An 18,007-nucleotide genomic window follows, 5' to 3' on the forward strand; every position below is an offset into this window, starting at 1 on the left:
TCCTCTTTGTTACTTCTTGGAAAACCTCAAATCAAGTTCGTGAGACAGGACTTCCCACGCACAAAGCCATGATAACTATCCCTAATCAGTCCTTGCCTTTTCAAATACATGTAAATCCTGTCCCTCAGGACTCCCTTCAACAACTTGCCCACCACCAATGTCAGGCTCACTGGACTATAGTTTGCTGGCTTTTCAGTTTTAAAATAGTGGCACCACGTTAGCCAACCTCCAGTCTTCCGGCACCTCACGTGTGACCATCCATGACTGAAATATTTCAGCAAGGGGCCGAATAATCACTTCCCACAGAGGGGACACCTGATCAGGTCTTGGTGATTTATCCACTTTTAGGCGTTTCAAGACATCCAGCACTTCCTACTCTGCAATATGAACATTTTTCAAGATGTCACCATCTATTTCCCCACATTCTATATCTTCCTTGGCCTTCCCCACAGTAAAACTGACAAAATACTCGTTTAGTATCTCCCCCATCTCCTGTCTGCCTTGTTGATATTTGAGGGGCCCTATTCTCTCCCTAGTTACCCTTTTGTCCTTAATGTATTTATAAAAACCCTTTGGATTCTCCTTAATTCTATTTGCCCAAACCATCTCATGTCCCCTTTTTGCCTTCCTGATTTCCCTCTTAAGTATACTCCTACTGTCTTTATACTCTAAGGATTCACTCAATCTATCCTGTCCATATCGGACATATGCTTCCTTCTTCTTCTTAACCAAACCCTCAATTTCTTTCATCATGCAGCATCCCCTGTACCTACCAGCCTTCCCTTTCACTCTAACAGGAATATACTTTCTCTGGACTCTTGTTATCTCATTTCTGAAGGCTTCCCATTTTCCAGTCAACCCTTTACCTGTGAATATCTGCCCCCAATCAGCTTTTGAAAGTTCTTGCCTAATGCTGTCAAAATTAGCCTGCCTCCAATTTAGAACTTCAACTTTTAGATCCGGTCTATCCTTTTCCATTACTATTTCAAAACTAATAGAATTAATTATGGTTGTTGGCTGCAAAGTGCTCCCCCACTGACACCTCAGTCACCTGCCCTGCCTTATTTCCCAAGAGTAGGTCAAGTTTTGTACCTTCTCTAGTATATACATCCACACACTGAATCAAATTTTTCTGGTATAGACTTAATAAATTCCTCACCCATCTAAATCCTTAAAATACTCTTGCAGTCCCAGTCTATGTTTGGAAAGTTAAAATGCCCAATAACTACTCCATTGTTCTTACAGATAACTGAAATCTCCATACAAATTTGTTTCTAAAATTTCCTGCTGACTATTGAGGGTGTCTATAATACAATCCTAATAAGGTGATCATCCCTTTCTTAATTATCAATTCCACCCAGATAACTTCCTTGGATGTTTCCTGAGAATACACACCTTAAATACAGCAGTAATGCTATCCCTTAACAAAAATGCCACTCCCCCTCCTCTCTTCTCCCCTCCCCCCTATCCTTGCAAAAGTATTTGTATCCAAAATCATTCCTGTCCATCCCGGAGCCATGTTTCTGTAATTGCTATGATATCCCAGCCCCATGTTCCTAACCATGTCCAGAGTTCATCTGCCGTCCCGGTTTGGCCTCTTGCATTGAAGTAAATGCAGTTTAACTTATCAGTCCTACCTTGTCCTCTGTTTTGTCCCTGCCTGCCCTGACTGTTTGACTCAGTTCCTTTCCCAACTGTACCATTCTCAGAGTGATCTCTTTCCTCACTATTTCCCTGGGTCCCACCAAACCACCAATCCCCCTCCCCCTCCAAAACCCCACCCCACCTGACTAGTTTCCATGCGGCTCTATCGAATCTCCCAGACAGTATATTAGTCCCCTTCCAATTCAGGTGCAGTCCGTCTTTCCAGTACAGGTCACTTCTACTCCAGAAGAGATTCCAATGATCCAAAAACGTGAACCCTTCTCCTCTGCATCAGCTCCTCAGCCATTCAGCTGCTCTATCTTCCTATTCCGACCCTCGCTAGCTCATAGCACCGGGAGTAATCCAGATATTACTACTGGTGAGGATCTCCTTTTTAAATTCTTGCCTAACTCTCCAAATTCTCCCTTCAGAATCTCATCCTTTTTCCTTGCTATGTCGTTAGCTCCAATGTGTACAATGACTTCCTGCTGTTTCCTCTCCCCTTTAAGCAGATTCTGCACCCAGTGAGATACCCTTGATTCTGGCACCAGGGAAGCAACACATCATTCTGAGATTTCGCTGCTGGCCGCAGAAGCGTGCGTCTGTGCCTCAGACGATAGAGTCCCCTATCACAATTGATTGTTTGGAACCTGATGTATTAGAGCCAGTCTCGATACCAGAAACTTGGCTGTTTGTGCTACATTCCCCTGAGAATCCATCCCCTACATTTTCCAAAACAGCATACTTGTTTGAAATGGGGATAGCCACAGAAGACTACCTGCCTACTCCTCCTACCTTTCTTAGAGTTAAGCCATCTCTGACTATATCTGTGCTTTTGTCCCTTCCTACAACTGCTATCCATCATAGCCTCTACCTCTTGTAAATTCCTCATTACCTCTAACTGCCGCTCCATGCGATCAGATAGGATTCACAACCAAAGACCCTTCATGCAGACATAATTATCAGTAGCATGGAAACTCTCCCTAAACTCTACATTCGACAGGAAGAGCATATCACTCTACTCAAAGCCATCTTTGCTCTTTCACAATTTACAGACCCAGAAAATAGCTCCACCTTTTTGCTCTAAAAAACAGTGCTCCAGGCCAACTTAGTACTTATGGTTTATATTTTTAAAATTTAATCAAGAGACAAAACTCAAGAAAATATATAATCAGGAAAGAACCCAATCTACTCACTACTGGAGACGTACAGCAAGGTTAAAACAATGCACTTATCTGTTCCTGTGCTGCGAGCTCTCCCAACATGTTCCTCCAAAGTCAGCTGTGAATTTCACTCTTTGTTAATTTTTCCTCAACGCACTCCGATATCCAGAGATATATGAACTCAAACAGCAACGACAGTAACTGTGCAGATTCATTGCTGTGCCGGTTAGCAGTGTAGGTTTCTTTCTCTCCCTCACTGATCATCTGGTTGCTGCTTTTCTCCTTTTAAAAGTTTTGATCTTTTCCCACCAAAGTTCCAAAACAATGCAACAGCATCTAAACCAGTAATTGCTGCTCCTGGAATTTGAGGAAATCACCTCCAGCACCTAAAATACCTCAAAACAAAAGGAGCAGCTCTTACAGCCACAATTTCTTTCCTGTCCTCCATCCTGGAATACCCAGATCCTTTTCCAAAAAAGCATTTACTAATAGAAATTGTTTTAGTCCAATTACCAGTGCTTGTTTCAGATAAGAGATAACAATAAATGAAGACAAGGAGGTTGTAAGTGCAGTTCTGAAAAAGTCATATTGGAGTCAAAACATTTTACTGTCCACAGATGCGGTCAGAGCTGCTGGGTTTCAATAGTACTTTCACAAAACTCACCTGTGACCAGTTTTTAGTGTTTTGAATCCAACAGTTATAAAGTTGAATTCATTTTGACAAGATATTTATTGCCTCAGAAAAAACAAACTCTGAAGTCTAGGATTTTGGCAATTCAAACAAAAGCATACCTATTTTTGATGAAAACAGTTCCTCCAGTATTGGTTTAGATAATTTTGATTTTTTCCCTTGGTAAGGTTTCTCATCATTGTCACACTGATCAATTTTCTCTTTTTGAGGAGTGGTATTCATGTTCACAGTCCTTGAACGTAATGTGGATCTACGGGAACAACCAGAACAGCAATTATGGAATTCAAGCTTCAGTGAACTAATTATTGGTAATACAAATCTTCATTTGAAAAATGAAATTGGGTTTTGAAACGAAACTAATCTGGGACATCAAAGAAAGTACAGGGTGAAGTAGTTAATAGATAATCATGCTAACACAGACTTGGATCAGGATGACTAATCAGTAGGAGTAGCACTAGGAAAGTATATAACTGTAAAGTATTAGCTGTAACACCAAGCTTTATACCTGTGTTTTCCCAAAATGGTGAGGGGTAGGGGGAGGGAGGTGGGGAGTTGGAGCTAAGAAGTTGCCTGACTTAGTTATTTCCGAGCAGCCCATTTTTCTGGCCAATTCAGGAACTTTTAAGCCAGCACTTATGGTTGACAGCAGAACAAGGGCACTCACTGTTGACCTCAAAAGAAAGCCTCACGATGAGATCTTCTAATCTTATCAAAAAGAACTTTATCAGTCTTGCTGTGCAGTGGATTGCAATATTCTTCAATAGGGAATTCACAGTGTGAGGTTGCAGTGATGTCCTTATGCTTTCCAAACAATCCAAATCACAGCATTTTCTGACAACCAAGCAGAAATGGAAAAGAACTCATGCACAAATCACTTTTCAACAAACTTAGCGGGTAAAATACAGATGATGCAAAATTTGAGATGAAGGAAGAAGCTGAAAACAAAACTTCAAAAGTTCAGTTTAAAGAATACCTGTATAATTAAATCACAATGGAGATACCCAATGTGACACTATACAGAATTATTTTCCCAGGATTGGATTGCTCAAGAAACAAGATACACCTTTATGCAGGGACTCTAACAGCAATGAGAGAACTAAACAGAGGTAATTCTCGTCACAGAACTGCTGAACTCAGATTGCTGGCTTGAAAGTGTTGTGCGCACATCAGGGTGACAGTCAGACATTTCAGGATTTGAATGCAAATCTGCCCATGTCCCCATCCTGCTCCACACCTTGCAAAATCTGAGTCACTTGGGAATTAATAAAAATGTGTCCAAAATATCAGTTACTTCAATAAAGGTTACAGAACCAAATGATCAAGTATGGAAACAGTATTTAAAAACTCAAAAATCCTAATGGGTGTTAAGGCATTGAAACCCCACCTTTGCCATGGTGGCTGATCGTCACTCGCAAGTCAATAATCTTTTCTAAATAATATCAAACATTAGAGATAAAATAATCATTTTAATTTTTACCAATCTATGAAGTGCACTTTAATCCCTATTATTACTTATGTCGTTGATATGAGGTTCCACAGAACGATCATAGAGAGCTCAGAAAAATGTTAAAAAGCGGGACCTTGTTAGTGATAATCTCCTGATTACTTCCAGTGTTACGTGCTAGTGAGGGTAAGAACAAGAGGATATGGCAGATAAACGCATGGCTAAAGAATTGGTGCAGGAGGCAGGGATTCAGATTTTTAGATCACTGGGATCTTTTCTGGGGCAGAGGTGACCTGTTCAAGAGGGACGGGTTGCACCTGAACTAGAGGGGGACCAATATCATGGCAGCCAGGTTTGCTAGTGCTGCAAGGGAGGGTTTAAACTAGATTGGCAGAGGGTGGAGTCCTCAATAGCAGGGAGGTAAGTGCGAAGCTCGAAGGAGACACAGTAATCAGAATACTAAGGTGAATACACAGCTCAGGCTGGAACATGACAGAAAATAAGGAATGCCTGTAGGAGTAAATTGCATTTACTTCAATGCCAGAGGGCTGACAGGTAAGGCCGATGAAATCAGGGTGGGGATAGGTATGTGGGACTGGGATATTATAGGCATTACAGAAACATGGCTAAGGGAGGGACAGGACTGGCAGCTTAATGTGTCGGAGTACAGGTGCTTTAGGTGGGACAGAGGTTTTGTAAGTCGGGTAGTGGGAGTTGCATTTTTGATTAAGGGGAATATCATATCAGTAGTCAGAGATTAGTCAGAGATGAAATAACTGAAGGATCATCCAGTGAGGCTTTGTGCATGGAGCTAAGAAATAAGAAGGGTACGGTGATATTATTGGGGTTACACTATAGGCCACCAAATACTCAACAGGAATTAGTGGAACAAATATGTAGGGAGATTGGAGAGATGTGCAGGAGCAATGTGGCTGTCATAGCAGGGGATTTTAATTTTCCTAACAGACTAGGACTGCCAGAGCGTTAAGAACTTAGACAGAGTGGAATTTGTTAAGTGCATTCAGGAAAGTTTCCTCAAGGGGTACATAGAGGATCCTACTTGGGAAGGGACAAACCTCTTGGGAAACAGGGCAGGGTAGGTGATGGGAGTGACAGTGGGGGAGCACTTTGGGACCAGTGACCTTAGTTCTATTAAATTTAAAAGTAGTTCAGGACGAAACTGGTCCAGAGGTTCAAGTTCTAAATTGGGGCAAGGAGAATTTTGATGGAAATAGACTGGAGCTGGCAAGGGTTGATTGCAGTAGTTTGTTTGCAGGCAAAGGGACCTCTAGCTATCTCACTTTTTAAGGTCTATGTTCCTGTGAGGATGAAGGACAAGATTGGCAGGAATAGGGAAGCCTGGATGACAAGCAATATTGAGCCTTCGACCAGATAAAAGGAGGCGTGGGTCAGGTACAGGCAGCTAAGATCAAGGGAATTCTTGGAGGTATACAGGGAATATAGGAGTTTACTGAAGAAAGAAATCACGAGGGCGAAAAGGGCATGAGGTAGCCTTGGATGAGAAGATTAGGGTGAACCTAAAGAGGTACATTAGTTTTTTTTTCCTTTAATAAACCTAAAGAGAAAATAGGGCCCCCCGAAGAACCACAGTGGACATGTTAAGAAACTCACCCATCTCCTGTGGCTCTATATATACGAGTATTTCTGTTTATCATGGAGAAAGATATGAAACTTGGAAAATTGGGCAAGTTAGTGGTGACATCTCCAGGACAGTCGATATTATAGTAGAGGTAGTGTAGAGTGCATTAGAACGTATGAAGGTGGATAAATCTCCTGGTCCTGACCAGATATATCCAAGAACACCAAGAGGCTAGAGAAGAAATTGCAGAGGCCTTGCCTAATATTTTTGCATCATCATTAGCCAGTGGTGAGCTTCCAGAATACAGCAGAGTAGTGAAGCTTGTGCCATTATTCAAGAAAGGCTGCAAAGAAAAGCCTGGGAACTACAGACCAGTAAGCTTAACATCTGAATACATTCTGAAGGATGAGACATACATGCATTTGAAAAGACAGGATTTGATTAGGAGTAGTCAGCACGGCTTTGAGAGTGGAGATCATGCCTCACAAATTTGTTAGAGTTCTTTGACGAAGTGACCACGAAGTTTGATGAGGGCAGGGTGGTAGAAGTTGTAGTCTATATGGATTTCAGTAAGCCTTCAGTAACATATAAGGTTCTACACAGTATGTTGCTCTGGAAGGTTAATTGCGTGAAATCCAGGGTGAGCTGACAAACTGGGACACAAAACTGGCTTGATGGTAGGAAACAGAGGGTAACAGTGGAAGGATGCTTGTTGCACTGGAGGCCTGTGACTAGTAAGTGCCTCAAGGGTCACTACCAGGTCCATTACTATTTGTGATCTATTTCAATGATTAGGATGAGAATGTACAAGGCATGATTAGGAAGTTTGCTGAGAACATAAAATAGGTGGCCTTGTGGGTGAGGAAGGTTATCAGAAATTGCAGCAGGATCTTGATCAGCTGGGCAAGTGAACCAAGCAGTGGCGTTTAATATAGACAAGTGCAAGGTCTTGCATTTTGGAGAGTCAAATCAAGATAGTAGTTTCATGGTGAATGGTAGGGCCTTAAGGAGTGTAGTGAAACAGCGGGTTCTTGGAGTTCAGGTTTACAGTTCTCTGAAAGTGGAGACACAGGTAGTCAGGGCAGTGAAGGAGGCTTTTTGACACACTGGCCTGCATCGGTCAGGACACTGTGTATAGAAGTTGGGAGGTTATGTTGCAGTTTTACAGGACTTTGGTGAGGTCATATGTGGATTATGGTGTTCAGTTTTGGTAACCTTGTTATAGGAAGGATGTTATTAAACTGGAAACAGTGCAGAAGAAATTTGCAAGGATGCCGTCTGGACTCAATGGTCTGAGTCACAGGGAGAGGTTGGACAAACTAGGACTTTTACCTTTACAGCATAGGAGACTGAGGGGGTCTTTATAGGAGGTGTATACAATCATAAGAGATATGGATAGGGTGAATGCACTCAGTTTTTCCCATTGTTGGGGAATCAAGGACTAGAGGGCATCAGTTTAAGGTTAGAAGGGAAAGAATAAAAGGGAACCTGGGACAACGTTTTTTTTTAAACATAGAGCGTGGTATGCATATGGAATGAGCTGCCTGTGGAAGTGGTTGAGGCAGGTACATTAACAACATTTAAAAGGCATTTGGACAAATACATGAATAGGAAAGGATTAGAAGGATATGGGCTAAGTGCAGGGAAATGGCGTTAGCGTAGATAGGCATTTTGGTCAGCATGGACCAGTCAGGGCCAAAGGCTGTCTCAGTGCTCTATTACTCACTTCACATTTTTAAAATATCAACCCAAAAAAGCATTAGAAAAACATTTATTAGTTAGGTTAGGTTAGGTTTCTGGCTCCTTACAGGGTAAGATTCTTCTGATGTGTCTAGTTCCACTTACTTTATATTAATATGTGTTTTGAACAAAGGCTCCTCGGAAGAATCTGAATCTGTAAAACAAAAAAACCCACACATTTTAAACATCTGTACATTGATCAAATGCCAGCTGTTACACAAGCAGGAACACATCTAACTCATGGGTTCACCTGACAAAACTGATGAGATAATCTGGACCACGAGTGTTTCACTGCTAGAGGTGTCACCCCAGTACTAAATTACTAAAAGATTCACTGGAAGAAAAAAAGATTCCACAGCAGTATCCAAAGATAAACAAGGAGAGCACCCAGTAACCCTTGCCAGCATTTACTCTTCAAACAATACCATTAAAAAAAAACTGTCAAACAACTTATCTTCAAAGTTGATAATCTTCAAATGAATAATTTAATTAAGCATTAAAGAATCTATGGAGCAATTAAGCATTAGAACATCGAACATTACAGCATAGTATAGGCCCTTCAGCCCTCGAGGTTCCACAGGTCAGCGCAACAATCTGAAGCCATCTCATCTACACTATTCCATTCTCATCCATATGCCTATCCACTGATCGTTGAAATGCCCTTCAAGTTGGTGAGTCTACTACTGCTGCAGGCAGTGCATCCCATGCCCTTACTACTCTGAGTAAAGAACCTACCTCTGACATCTGTCCTATAATCGATCACCCCTCAATTTCAAGCTACGTCCCCTGTGCTAGCCATCACCATCGGAGGAAAAAGGCTCTCACTGTTCAACCTATCTTATCCTCTGATTATCTTATTACTTCAAAGGGAGACAGTGGAAGCAGAATTGACCAGTAGTCAAACAAGATAACTGATTGTTCTAAAGGGGCAGCTGATGCCTTGAGAAAAGACATTCTTCCCCTCCCAAATTTTGTTAAAAGTAGTGGCCCTTTGGTCCAGGGAAATGCAATAATTCACATAAAACAACGATCATCTGTTCATGCACGGCAATCAAAATTCTTACCAATCCCAACATAGGCTGTTGTTCCCTCTACTTTCTGCCTTTTATTTCTTGTGGAAACTCTTCTTACAAATTCAGTCAAAGGGGGGTCAGAACACACATTCTGCGTAAGGAAATACAAATGTTATTTAGAATATCTTTAATTATACAATCTAAGTTATGCAATATATAGTTATTTCCTAATCAATAACTACAATGATCAAACTGCAGAAATTACATCACAATCAATGTTTTGGACTAAATCACATGCAAGAATCCCACTGGCTGATGTCTGGCACAATGTGCAATGATCAAACAAATTCCCCCTGGCATTCCAGAAACAGAGTACAAACATAAGGGAGTGATCATAAGACTGATCCAATTCAGAGTTCAGAAGCATGTTTCACAAATTGTTTAAGACATGATCCAAATCTCTGAGTAAGGTAACTGCCATATAATCAATGAGTGTGTCTACATAGCTTAACGTTCACATTTGAAAGTTTCCTAAAAAAAATGATATCATGCTATGTTAAAATACTCACAGCTGCAACATCATTATGAAATCTTAGAATTAGATCAGTTGGCAATAAAAATTTTCAGCTTTGAACCATCACCTTAAGCACATTTGGTTAGCAATTTGTTTAAAAAGCAAACATCTTTTACTTAGTCAGTTTATCAACCTCATATTCAGAGCATACAAGAAAGTTTAAGCATTTAAGGAAATGTGAAAAGGAGGGAAAAAAAAATCAAAACCATGACTTAGAAGTAACTGAAAAAAGAAGAGAAAAATCACAACATTCACGACCACAGCACATTTAAACAAATTGCAAGAAGCATGAGATATGTTACGAACAGTGAGTAACCCTAAATTACTGGACACATTGCATCTTAGTTGTCAAACTCCTCACAAACATTAAGGCTGGACTTGCACAGTAAATTCAAATGAATATTTCAGCCATTTTGGGAGGGAATTTTATTTTATGACCTTGTTTTGATGACATGTTTTATAGCCCTAATATGCCAGAACTAGAAATGGAACTCAAAATTTTTTTTTTGCATTTAACTGAACTCCTATTCACAGATTTCCCTGTCTACCACTTGGTCAGCTTGTCTCTCCATCCTTAGATCTAAGGGTCTATCTTGTCAATGAAAGTTAATGTTCAAGATATCAGAAACTCCTGTTGGACTATTGCCCCAGGCATTATCAAATCACATATCCAAAGTCTACTACAAAAATGTTATCTGGATTAAAATGGTTGGAATAAAATTCATAACATTCACTGTGAGATGTACTCCTCTGGCAACTTTTTAATCAATAAAAGATATGAAGTACCAAAGTGCGGTTTTTGGAGATTCCCGTAGCTATAACGTTTTGTGGTGTATTGTTGCCCCAAGCCTGGGTGTCATCTTGCCATAAGTCTCTGTAAGCACTGTTCTCACTTGGAGTCAGTTTTGGTGTGTTATCTATGGAGACTGTTAAAAAACATGCAAGATCATAAGTAATCCAAATTTTTCATTTATTATTCAATATACTTACACATTCACTCACTAATTTTAACAGATTGAGCTTTTATTCTATTTTGTAAAAGCTGTATGGCTACCTAACAGGTTTTGAGTGATAACTTGAATGATTTTTGAATGCATTACTCAAGATCAGCTCTTATCAAGCTTTTAAAATTGCTGTTTTGGACAATAACCATTCTAAAACAAATTAAAACTATAATAGTTACACAGACAATTTTTTGAAACAATGAATAAATCTAAACAGCAATGTGGATTACATTTTTAAAATACGATCATAAGGCATAGCAAAAGTAGGTTATTCATTGAACCCTGTAGATAGTGACCAGTGAACTGCCTTCCCAGTCCTTTCCTCCATCCATGTACTTTATCCAGCATATGTTGAGGGAAAGTTTATTGGATTTGTTTATTAAAGTTTCATAATTGTTGACCTGTAGTTAGAATCTATTTATTATAGATAGTTTTTTAAATGAATGGACCAGACTTCCTGTAGCTTTCGGTCTAAATTCGGAAATTCTGCTATAAACCCACCAACCCTTGTGGACTATACATCCTCACAGCCTGCTTACTGTAAGGAATCCACTCCATTCTCATTTCTCTCTGTCCGACGTATCTATTCTGATGTTGCCAACTACCACAGGGGGGCTCAAATGTCTATCTTTTTCCTCAACTGAGGATTCCTGGCATCACACATTGCAAGACCCTCAGCAGTGTCTGACCTATTTCCCGCACCTCTGTCCACATCTCTTCTCCTCCCTCCCACAACACCAATTGGGGCCACCAGTCCTCATTTTCCACTCCACCAGCATCTACAACCAAGGATCACAAACTGGCATTTTCCCCACATGCAGCAGGAGGCTGCATTCCTTTTCCCTCCCTGGTCAGCATTTTGGAAGGATTGTACCCTCCAAGACACCCTGTGCCACTCCCAATACCTCCCTACAGCATCTTCCGATGCAATCTCAGATGGTGCAACACTTCCCCACTCCTCAATTACAGGAGCCAGAGCCTTCCAGGAGATGCAACAATTTATCTGAACTTCATTTAATCTAGTCTATTCTACTCACTTCTCATAACGTAGTCTCCTCTACACTGGGGAGACAAAATGCAGACTAGTGGTTACCATTTTATATAACATCTATGTTCTGTCCCTAAAAATCACCCTGAGCTTCTAGTTGTCTGCCACTTCAACACCCCCCCCACCCACTGTGCTGCCTGGCCAACATTTCTGCCTTTGGCCTGGTGCAGTGTTCAGTACAAGAACAACGTCTCGTTTTCTACTTATGGACCCTCAGCCTTCAGGACTCAATATTGAGTTCAATAATTTTAGACGCTAACACTTCCTTCCATGACCTTTATCTATCCCCGCACCCTGCCAATGATATGGGCTGCTTTCAGTATAGTCAATTCATTTCATCTACTCATTGTCCCCATGAACAGCTTTTGTCCTTCCCTACTTGCTATGAACCAACCTTTGTGTGTCTAACTTGCCATTTGGGCTCTATTTCCAACTACCACCACTACCCAGCAACAACCAGCAGGCATGTAAGTGCAGCTAAATCCATAAAAAGATCAGCCTTGATCTTATTGAATGGCGGAGCAGGCTTCAAGTTCTTATGTTCCAATGGTTATGGAATCTTTTAGCCTGGTGCATTGCATGCTGAGTCCATTTGACATGCAAGTAACCCTGTGGTGTAGCTTCACCAGATTGACATCTCATTTTTGGTATGACTGGCATGCCCTCGTCCACTCTTCATTGAACCATGTTTGACCTCAGCCTGAAGGTAAAAATGGTAGATTAGGGGATATGCTGAGCCAAGGTTACAATGGTGTGAGTACAGCCACACAACCCACAATGTTTCATAGAAGCTAAGTTATGAATTGCTAGAAACAAAAACAGAAATTGCTGAAGAAACTTAGCAGGCTTGGCAACATCTGTGGAGAGGAAGCAGCATTAACACAGAGTCAAGATTAGAGTAGTGCTGGAAAAGCACAGCATGTTCAGCAGCCTCGGAGGAGAAGGAAAATTGACGTTTCGGGCAAAAGCCCTTGATCAGGAATTAACAGAGTCCAGTGATCCTTCCTCAGGACTGAATTCAAAATTTTAACTCTTTTCTCTCCACAGATGCTGTCAGACCTGCGCAGTTTCTCCAGCAATTTCTGTTTTTGTTTCATAACTTCAGCATCTGCAGTTCTTAGTTTTATTATACGAGTTGTTAGATCCATCTGAGGTCTGTCCCATTTGGAGTGGTGGTAGTGACATACAACACAATGAATGGTATTCTCAAAGTGAAGATGGAACTTTGACTGCACAAAGATTGCATGTTGGTAACTCCTATCAATTCTGTCATGGATAGATGCACCTGTGACAGGCAGATTGGTGAGGACAAGGTCAAGTTGATTCATCACTTTGGTTCTCATATTACCTGCTGCAGGATCAGTCTCATAATAATGCCATTTAAGACTTGGCCAGCTCAGTCAAGAGTGGTGCTACCAAGCTACTTTGGTAATGACACTGAAGTATCCCACCCAGACAACATTCCGAGCCCTTGTCACTCTCAATGCTCCATGCAACACAGAGGGGGACTGATTCATCAGTTAAGTAACCGGTTGGAAGTTTCTTTGCCTATGTTTGCCTCATTACAATCAGATATCATAGATCCAGAATCAACATTAAAGGATATGATCAGAAAAGGAACCCCCATGCCCTACCAGTGGAACAACCGCGCACAAAGATGGTGACAGTGGTGGCTGGAACAGTGTGTTTATGGTAGAATTCAAAGTCAAAGTCAGCCTGTTCCTCAACTAGTTTGTGGGACAGCTTTCCCATTTTTGGCACAAGCCCCCAGATATTACGAAGGATAACCTTGCAGGGTTGACAAGGTTATGCTTTCTGTCGTCATTTTTGGTACCTAGGTCAATGTCAATTGGTCATTCCAGTTTCATTCTTATTTTTAGACTTTGCAGCAGTCTGATACAATTAAGGGGCTTGCTAGGCCATTTCAGACTGTACTTAAGAGTCAACCACATTGGTGTTAGTCTGGGGTCACTCAAGTTCAGGACCACTGTGTTTCAACTCAAAACACTAACTTATTCTTTGAATTGCTAAAATTCAGTTTGGAAGAAAACCAACTTGAAACGTCAACATACATTGTACCAAGCTGCTCATAGCCACTATGTTATGAGCAACATTGTGGTTGTACAGGACATTAGTTAGGCCACTGTTGGAATGTTGCATACAATTCTGGTCTCCTTCCTATCGTAAAAATGTTGTGACACCTGAAAGAGTGCACAAATGATTTACAAGGATGTTGCCAGGGTTAGAGGATTTGAGCTATATGGAGAGGTTGAATAGGCTGGGCGGTTTTCCCTGGAGTGTCGGAGGCGAAGGGGTGACCTTATAGAGGTTTATAAAATCATGAGGGGCATGGATAGGATAAATAGACAAAGTATTTTCCCTGGGGTGGGGAAATCCAGGACTAGAGGGCATAGATTTAGGGTGAGGGGGGAAAAGATATAAATGAGAACCTACGAGGCAATGTTTTCATTCAGAGGGAGGTACATGTATGGAATGTGCTGCCAGAGGAAGTGGTGGAGGCTAGTACAACTGCAACATTTAAAAGGCATCTGGATCGGTATATGAATAGGAAGGGTTTCGAGGGATATGGGTCAGATGCTGGCAGGTGGGACTAGATTGGGGTTAGGATATCTGTTCGGCATGGACGAGTTGGACTGAAGGGTCTGCTTCCATGCTGGACATCGCTATGACTCTAAGTGTATAGGAATATCGCAGACTGCTTTTATTCCCACATTTAGTCTTGTGGTTCAGGTCAATTTAAATTTGTTGCAACTTTTAGACATTTTGCCTGCCCATTACCCAAATACTTCATAACTTGTATATCTGTAAACAACCATCCTCTGAACTACAGTTCAGGAGAACATCCCTCACCAAACAGACTTGATGAAATATTGTACAGTGTGAAATGCAACATGATTGCAAAGAATCAAAGCAGTTTACATACTCACACTCATAACCTGTGTCCAATTGAAAGGCATGGATCATTTTCATAATGCCTTCTGTAAGTTGTTTAAAGCGTGTGCTTTCCTGCAGACTCCTAAAACGTATAGCAATAGTAGATGCGTGTTTAAATAGTAGATGCAAACTGAGCATTACTCACTGTCAGTGCTTACTATTAAAATTAAACAAAGTGGGATCAAATGGCTTCCCTCTTCTAAAACTCCTCTGACTGCAAAGCATCATGGTTTGAAATGGATTGTTGTACCAAATTCAAATTGGTCAAGCTTTTCTTGTTAACCTCAAGAAAGGGATTAGCTTCATTATTAAATCAATCTAAGAAAGATAATCAAACATGCTCTGCTATTCTTATACCCATTTGAAGTTCACACACTCCTATAAACAGACTTTTGTTGGGAAGGATAGGTTGGTTAAATTATAGTTCATGAAAAGTAAAATGAACATTTTGTAGTTTTGTGACTCAGCTGGCATCAGGCTGAATTTGGCAGTCTTGTGACTTTGCTCCTAACTGAAAAGGATCAGACAGCTGATCTGGCTGTTCCTATGTGAACAGGAGAGTTGGATGAAAAATTTTATTTTACAAAGTCCCTGCCTTAGTCAACAAACACAGAATTAAGATTGCAAAGTGGATTCAAAGAAAGTGGAGGAAGGAGGGACCCTAGTCAGGTCTTCTCCAACTTCAGCTGTGTGATCTGAATATCCTCTTGTCAGGGATGCAGAAGCTTAAAATAAACCAAAAGGTGTGATATTGTCATATGAATACCATCCAATGATTCAGACATGGTCATCTCTGGTACATTTCCCCTTTGCAACTTTGACCAGTTCACTTCTGGGAATACTCCTCTAAGAGATAGGGTTTTACTGTTCAAGTGATTAGGTTTAAAGCATTCCCATTATAGCTCAATAAGCTTGGTGACCCCTTCAAAACGATTAGGCTTAATGGCAGATTGCCTGGATGCCTTATTAACATGTACAGGATATGTGGCTTATTATATTTGCAAAGATATTGTTCTTGATGGATTTTTGCAGACATGCTGTGCCTATCTTACTGGATTGGAATGTGAATGTACAGTGATGCAAATTGGGGCGGCCACCTTTAACTCTAAGCTAAAGTCACCTTCAATGTCTGAATTTAAATCAATTCGGTTTTTAACAAGGTTAATTCATGTTTTGAGCCAGAATATGCTAAATCATTATTTATTATTCATTATCATGACATGACAAATTGCAAAGCAGAAGCAATTTAAAAAAACCCGAAAACACAGCTACATCAAGTACAGCACTGCCTTTCGTAAAACTCCCTGATCAACTAAAACATACAATTCTATGACCCTTAAAATAGAAAATAAGGTTGAAGAAAACTATTGGAGAGATTTAAATGGATGCTATAAATTTACATAACAAAATTGCTAGCAATATGAATAACTGAATCACTTCATAACATATGCATATACCTGCACAATGCAACATACATTTGACTTAATGCAAACAGTTTATTTGTTATTCGTCCATAAAAATTAGTGTTGGTAGAAACCCCATCATTTGTTGCCCATCCCCAATTACACTTGAGAAGGTGGATGAGAGTCATCTTCTTGAACCAGTGCAGCCCACAAGCTTAATGCTTGTTCTGAAGAAGGCTCATTGGTCTTGAAACATTAACTCAGATTTCTCTCCATAAATGCTGCCAGACCTCCTGAGATTTTAGAGCAATTTCTGTTTTTGTTAATGTGCTTATTACTTGCCTAAAGAGTGTCCTGTCTGGATATGGCATTGATTAAAACACATAAATATCGCCTTACTGGCTATTTCCTACCCCATTATACATTAAGTTTCTGAATAAACACTGAAGTTTGCTTTCAACCTCCGAACCTTGGAAACCCAATTTTGATGCAAATACCCTTGAATAAGGTGCAGCCTGAGCATTAGAAATCCCAGTCTACTCAAGATAAACTCAACTCCTGAAAAGGCTTGTAGATCTGCAGATGGTTATCAATCTGAAAATGCATTTCTGTTTTACTAATTAAGGATACGAAGAAATTTAAATTGTTGTTGTTAACAAAATACAGTATCAATTAAATGAAACACCAAACTGGAAACAAGAGAACAATAATCATTGAACGTTGTGTGCTGCTGTGTCTTATGAGGATATTGAAGAAGCAAAGCTGAATGCAAGCATGGAGTGGAGAACTGTGCAATCAAACAAGGCAAATTTAATTAGAGTATAATGTTTACTGATACAATCCAATAAATACTAATGCATAAGATCTCATGAAGATCAGTTTGCTTTTGATCTGGAAAGAATGTTCTCCAAAAAGGTACATGAACAACTAAAACAATAGATTAATTACCTTGATATTGACCTACCTCTTGGTAATTATGTTCTTACATAATGGACACGGTATTGTATTTTTCTTATTGAAAAGCTTCAATATACAGAACCTTCACAAAAGAAGTAAAAGAAAGATTTTTAAACGTCAGCTAGAAAAGAAAGTAACAGTATTTTATTAACAATTGTGGATCATTGTACCATTAGTAAATTGTCAATGGAAAACAAACATGACATGCAAATAGTCCCAAATTCTGTTTCACTCTAACTTGTCTTCACTAGTACTCTGACTAATTGAAAATAAGACGAGAACTTTTAATGTTCTGGTATATCTCCAATGGCACTGCTTAGTTATACATTTAGCTGCTAGCCTGCCTGTCCCTTTAAGAATACTGTTCTGGAGGGTGAATTAATTATAGATACATGTTATTAAAATCAGTGGCAGAAAAGGTACAACTTGGAAGAAATGATACTTTAATAAGAATTATATACTTACGAAAAATAACCTCTTATGGAATTGGTAGGCATAGGATAAGGCTACCTTGCAGATAATCTGTTTAGTTTCTCTGACTCAAACTTCCAATCTGACATCCCGAACAAGTGCATCCTGTACTCCCTTAAGTGTCTGGCAAGAGCTAATAAATGACCTGCAGCATGAAAAAACTAGAAGGGTGATCTTGAGCGACTAAACAACTGAAATGATGTGTCAGAGAGAGGTACAAGATCGGTTTCCTAACAACTTGGGTACCAGTCCTATAATCATTGGTTTGAAGTGGCGACAAAGGTAACATCAAACACAGGA

At 40.2% G+C, this 18,007-nt stretch overlaps 1 protein-coding gene across 5 annotated transcripts in view; it reads right to left on the bottom strand.

Annotated features, from left to right (window-relative positions):
* Positions 1 to 18,007, bottom strand: part of LOC140465790 (breast cancer type 1 susceptibility protein homolog) — an 85,136-nt gene that overhangs the window by 51,642 nt on the left and 15,487 nt on the right. For all 5 annotated transcript variants that reach the window (XM_072561560.1, XM_072561558.1, XM_072561557.1 and 2 more), the window contains exons 5-10: positions 17,244 to 17,318; positions 14,870 to 14,958; positions 10,656 to 10,795; positions 9,347 to 9,446; positions 8,388 to 8,436; positions 3,600 to 3,748 (exon numbers count right to left, since the gene is read on the bottom strand). In XM_072561560.1, coding sequence (XP_072417661.1) covers positions 3,600 to 3,748; positions 8,388 to 8,436; positions 9,347 to 9,446; positions 10,656 to 10,795; positions 14,870 to 14,958; positions 17,244 to 17,318 — 602 coding nt within the window. The remainder of the gene's footprint in view (positions 1 to 3,599; positions 3,749 to 8,387; positions 8,437 to 9,346; positions 9,447 to 10,655; positions 10,796 to 14,869; positions 14,959 to 17,243; positions 17,319 to 18,007) is intronic.

This window comes from Chiloscyllium punctatum, chromosome 42 (genome assembly GCF_047496795.1).
Source record: "Chiloscyllium punctatum isolate Juve2018m chromosome 42, sChiPun1.3, whole genome shotgun sequence".
In the NCBI taxonomy this organism is placed as follows: domain Eukaryota; kingdom Metazoa; phylum Chordata; class Chondrichthyes; order Orectolobiformes; family Hemiscylliidae; genus Chiloscyllium; species Chiloscyllium punctatum.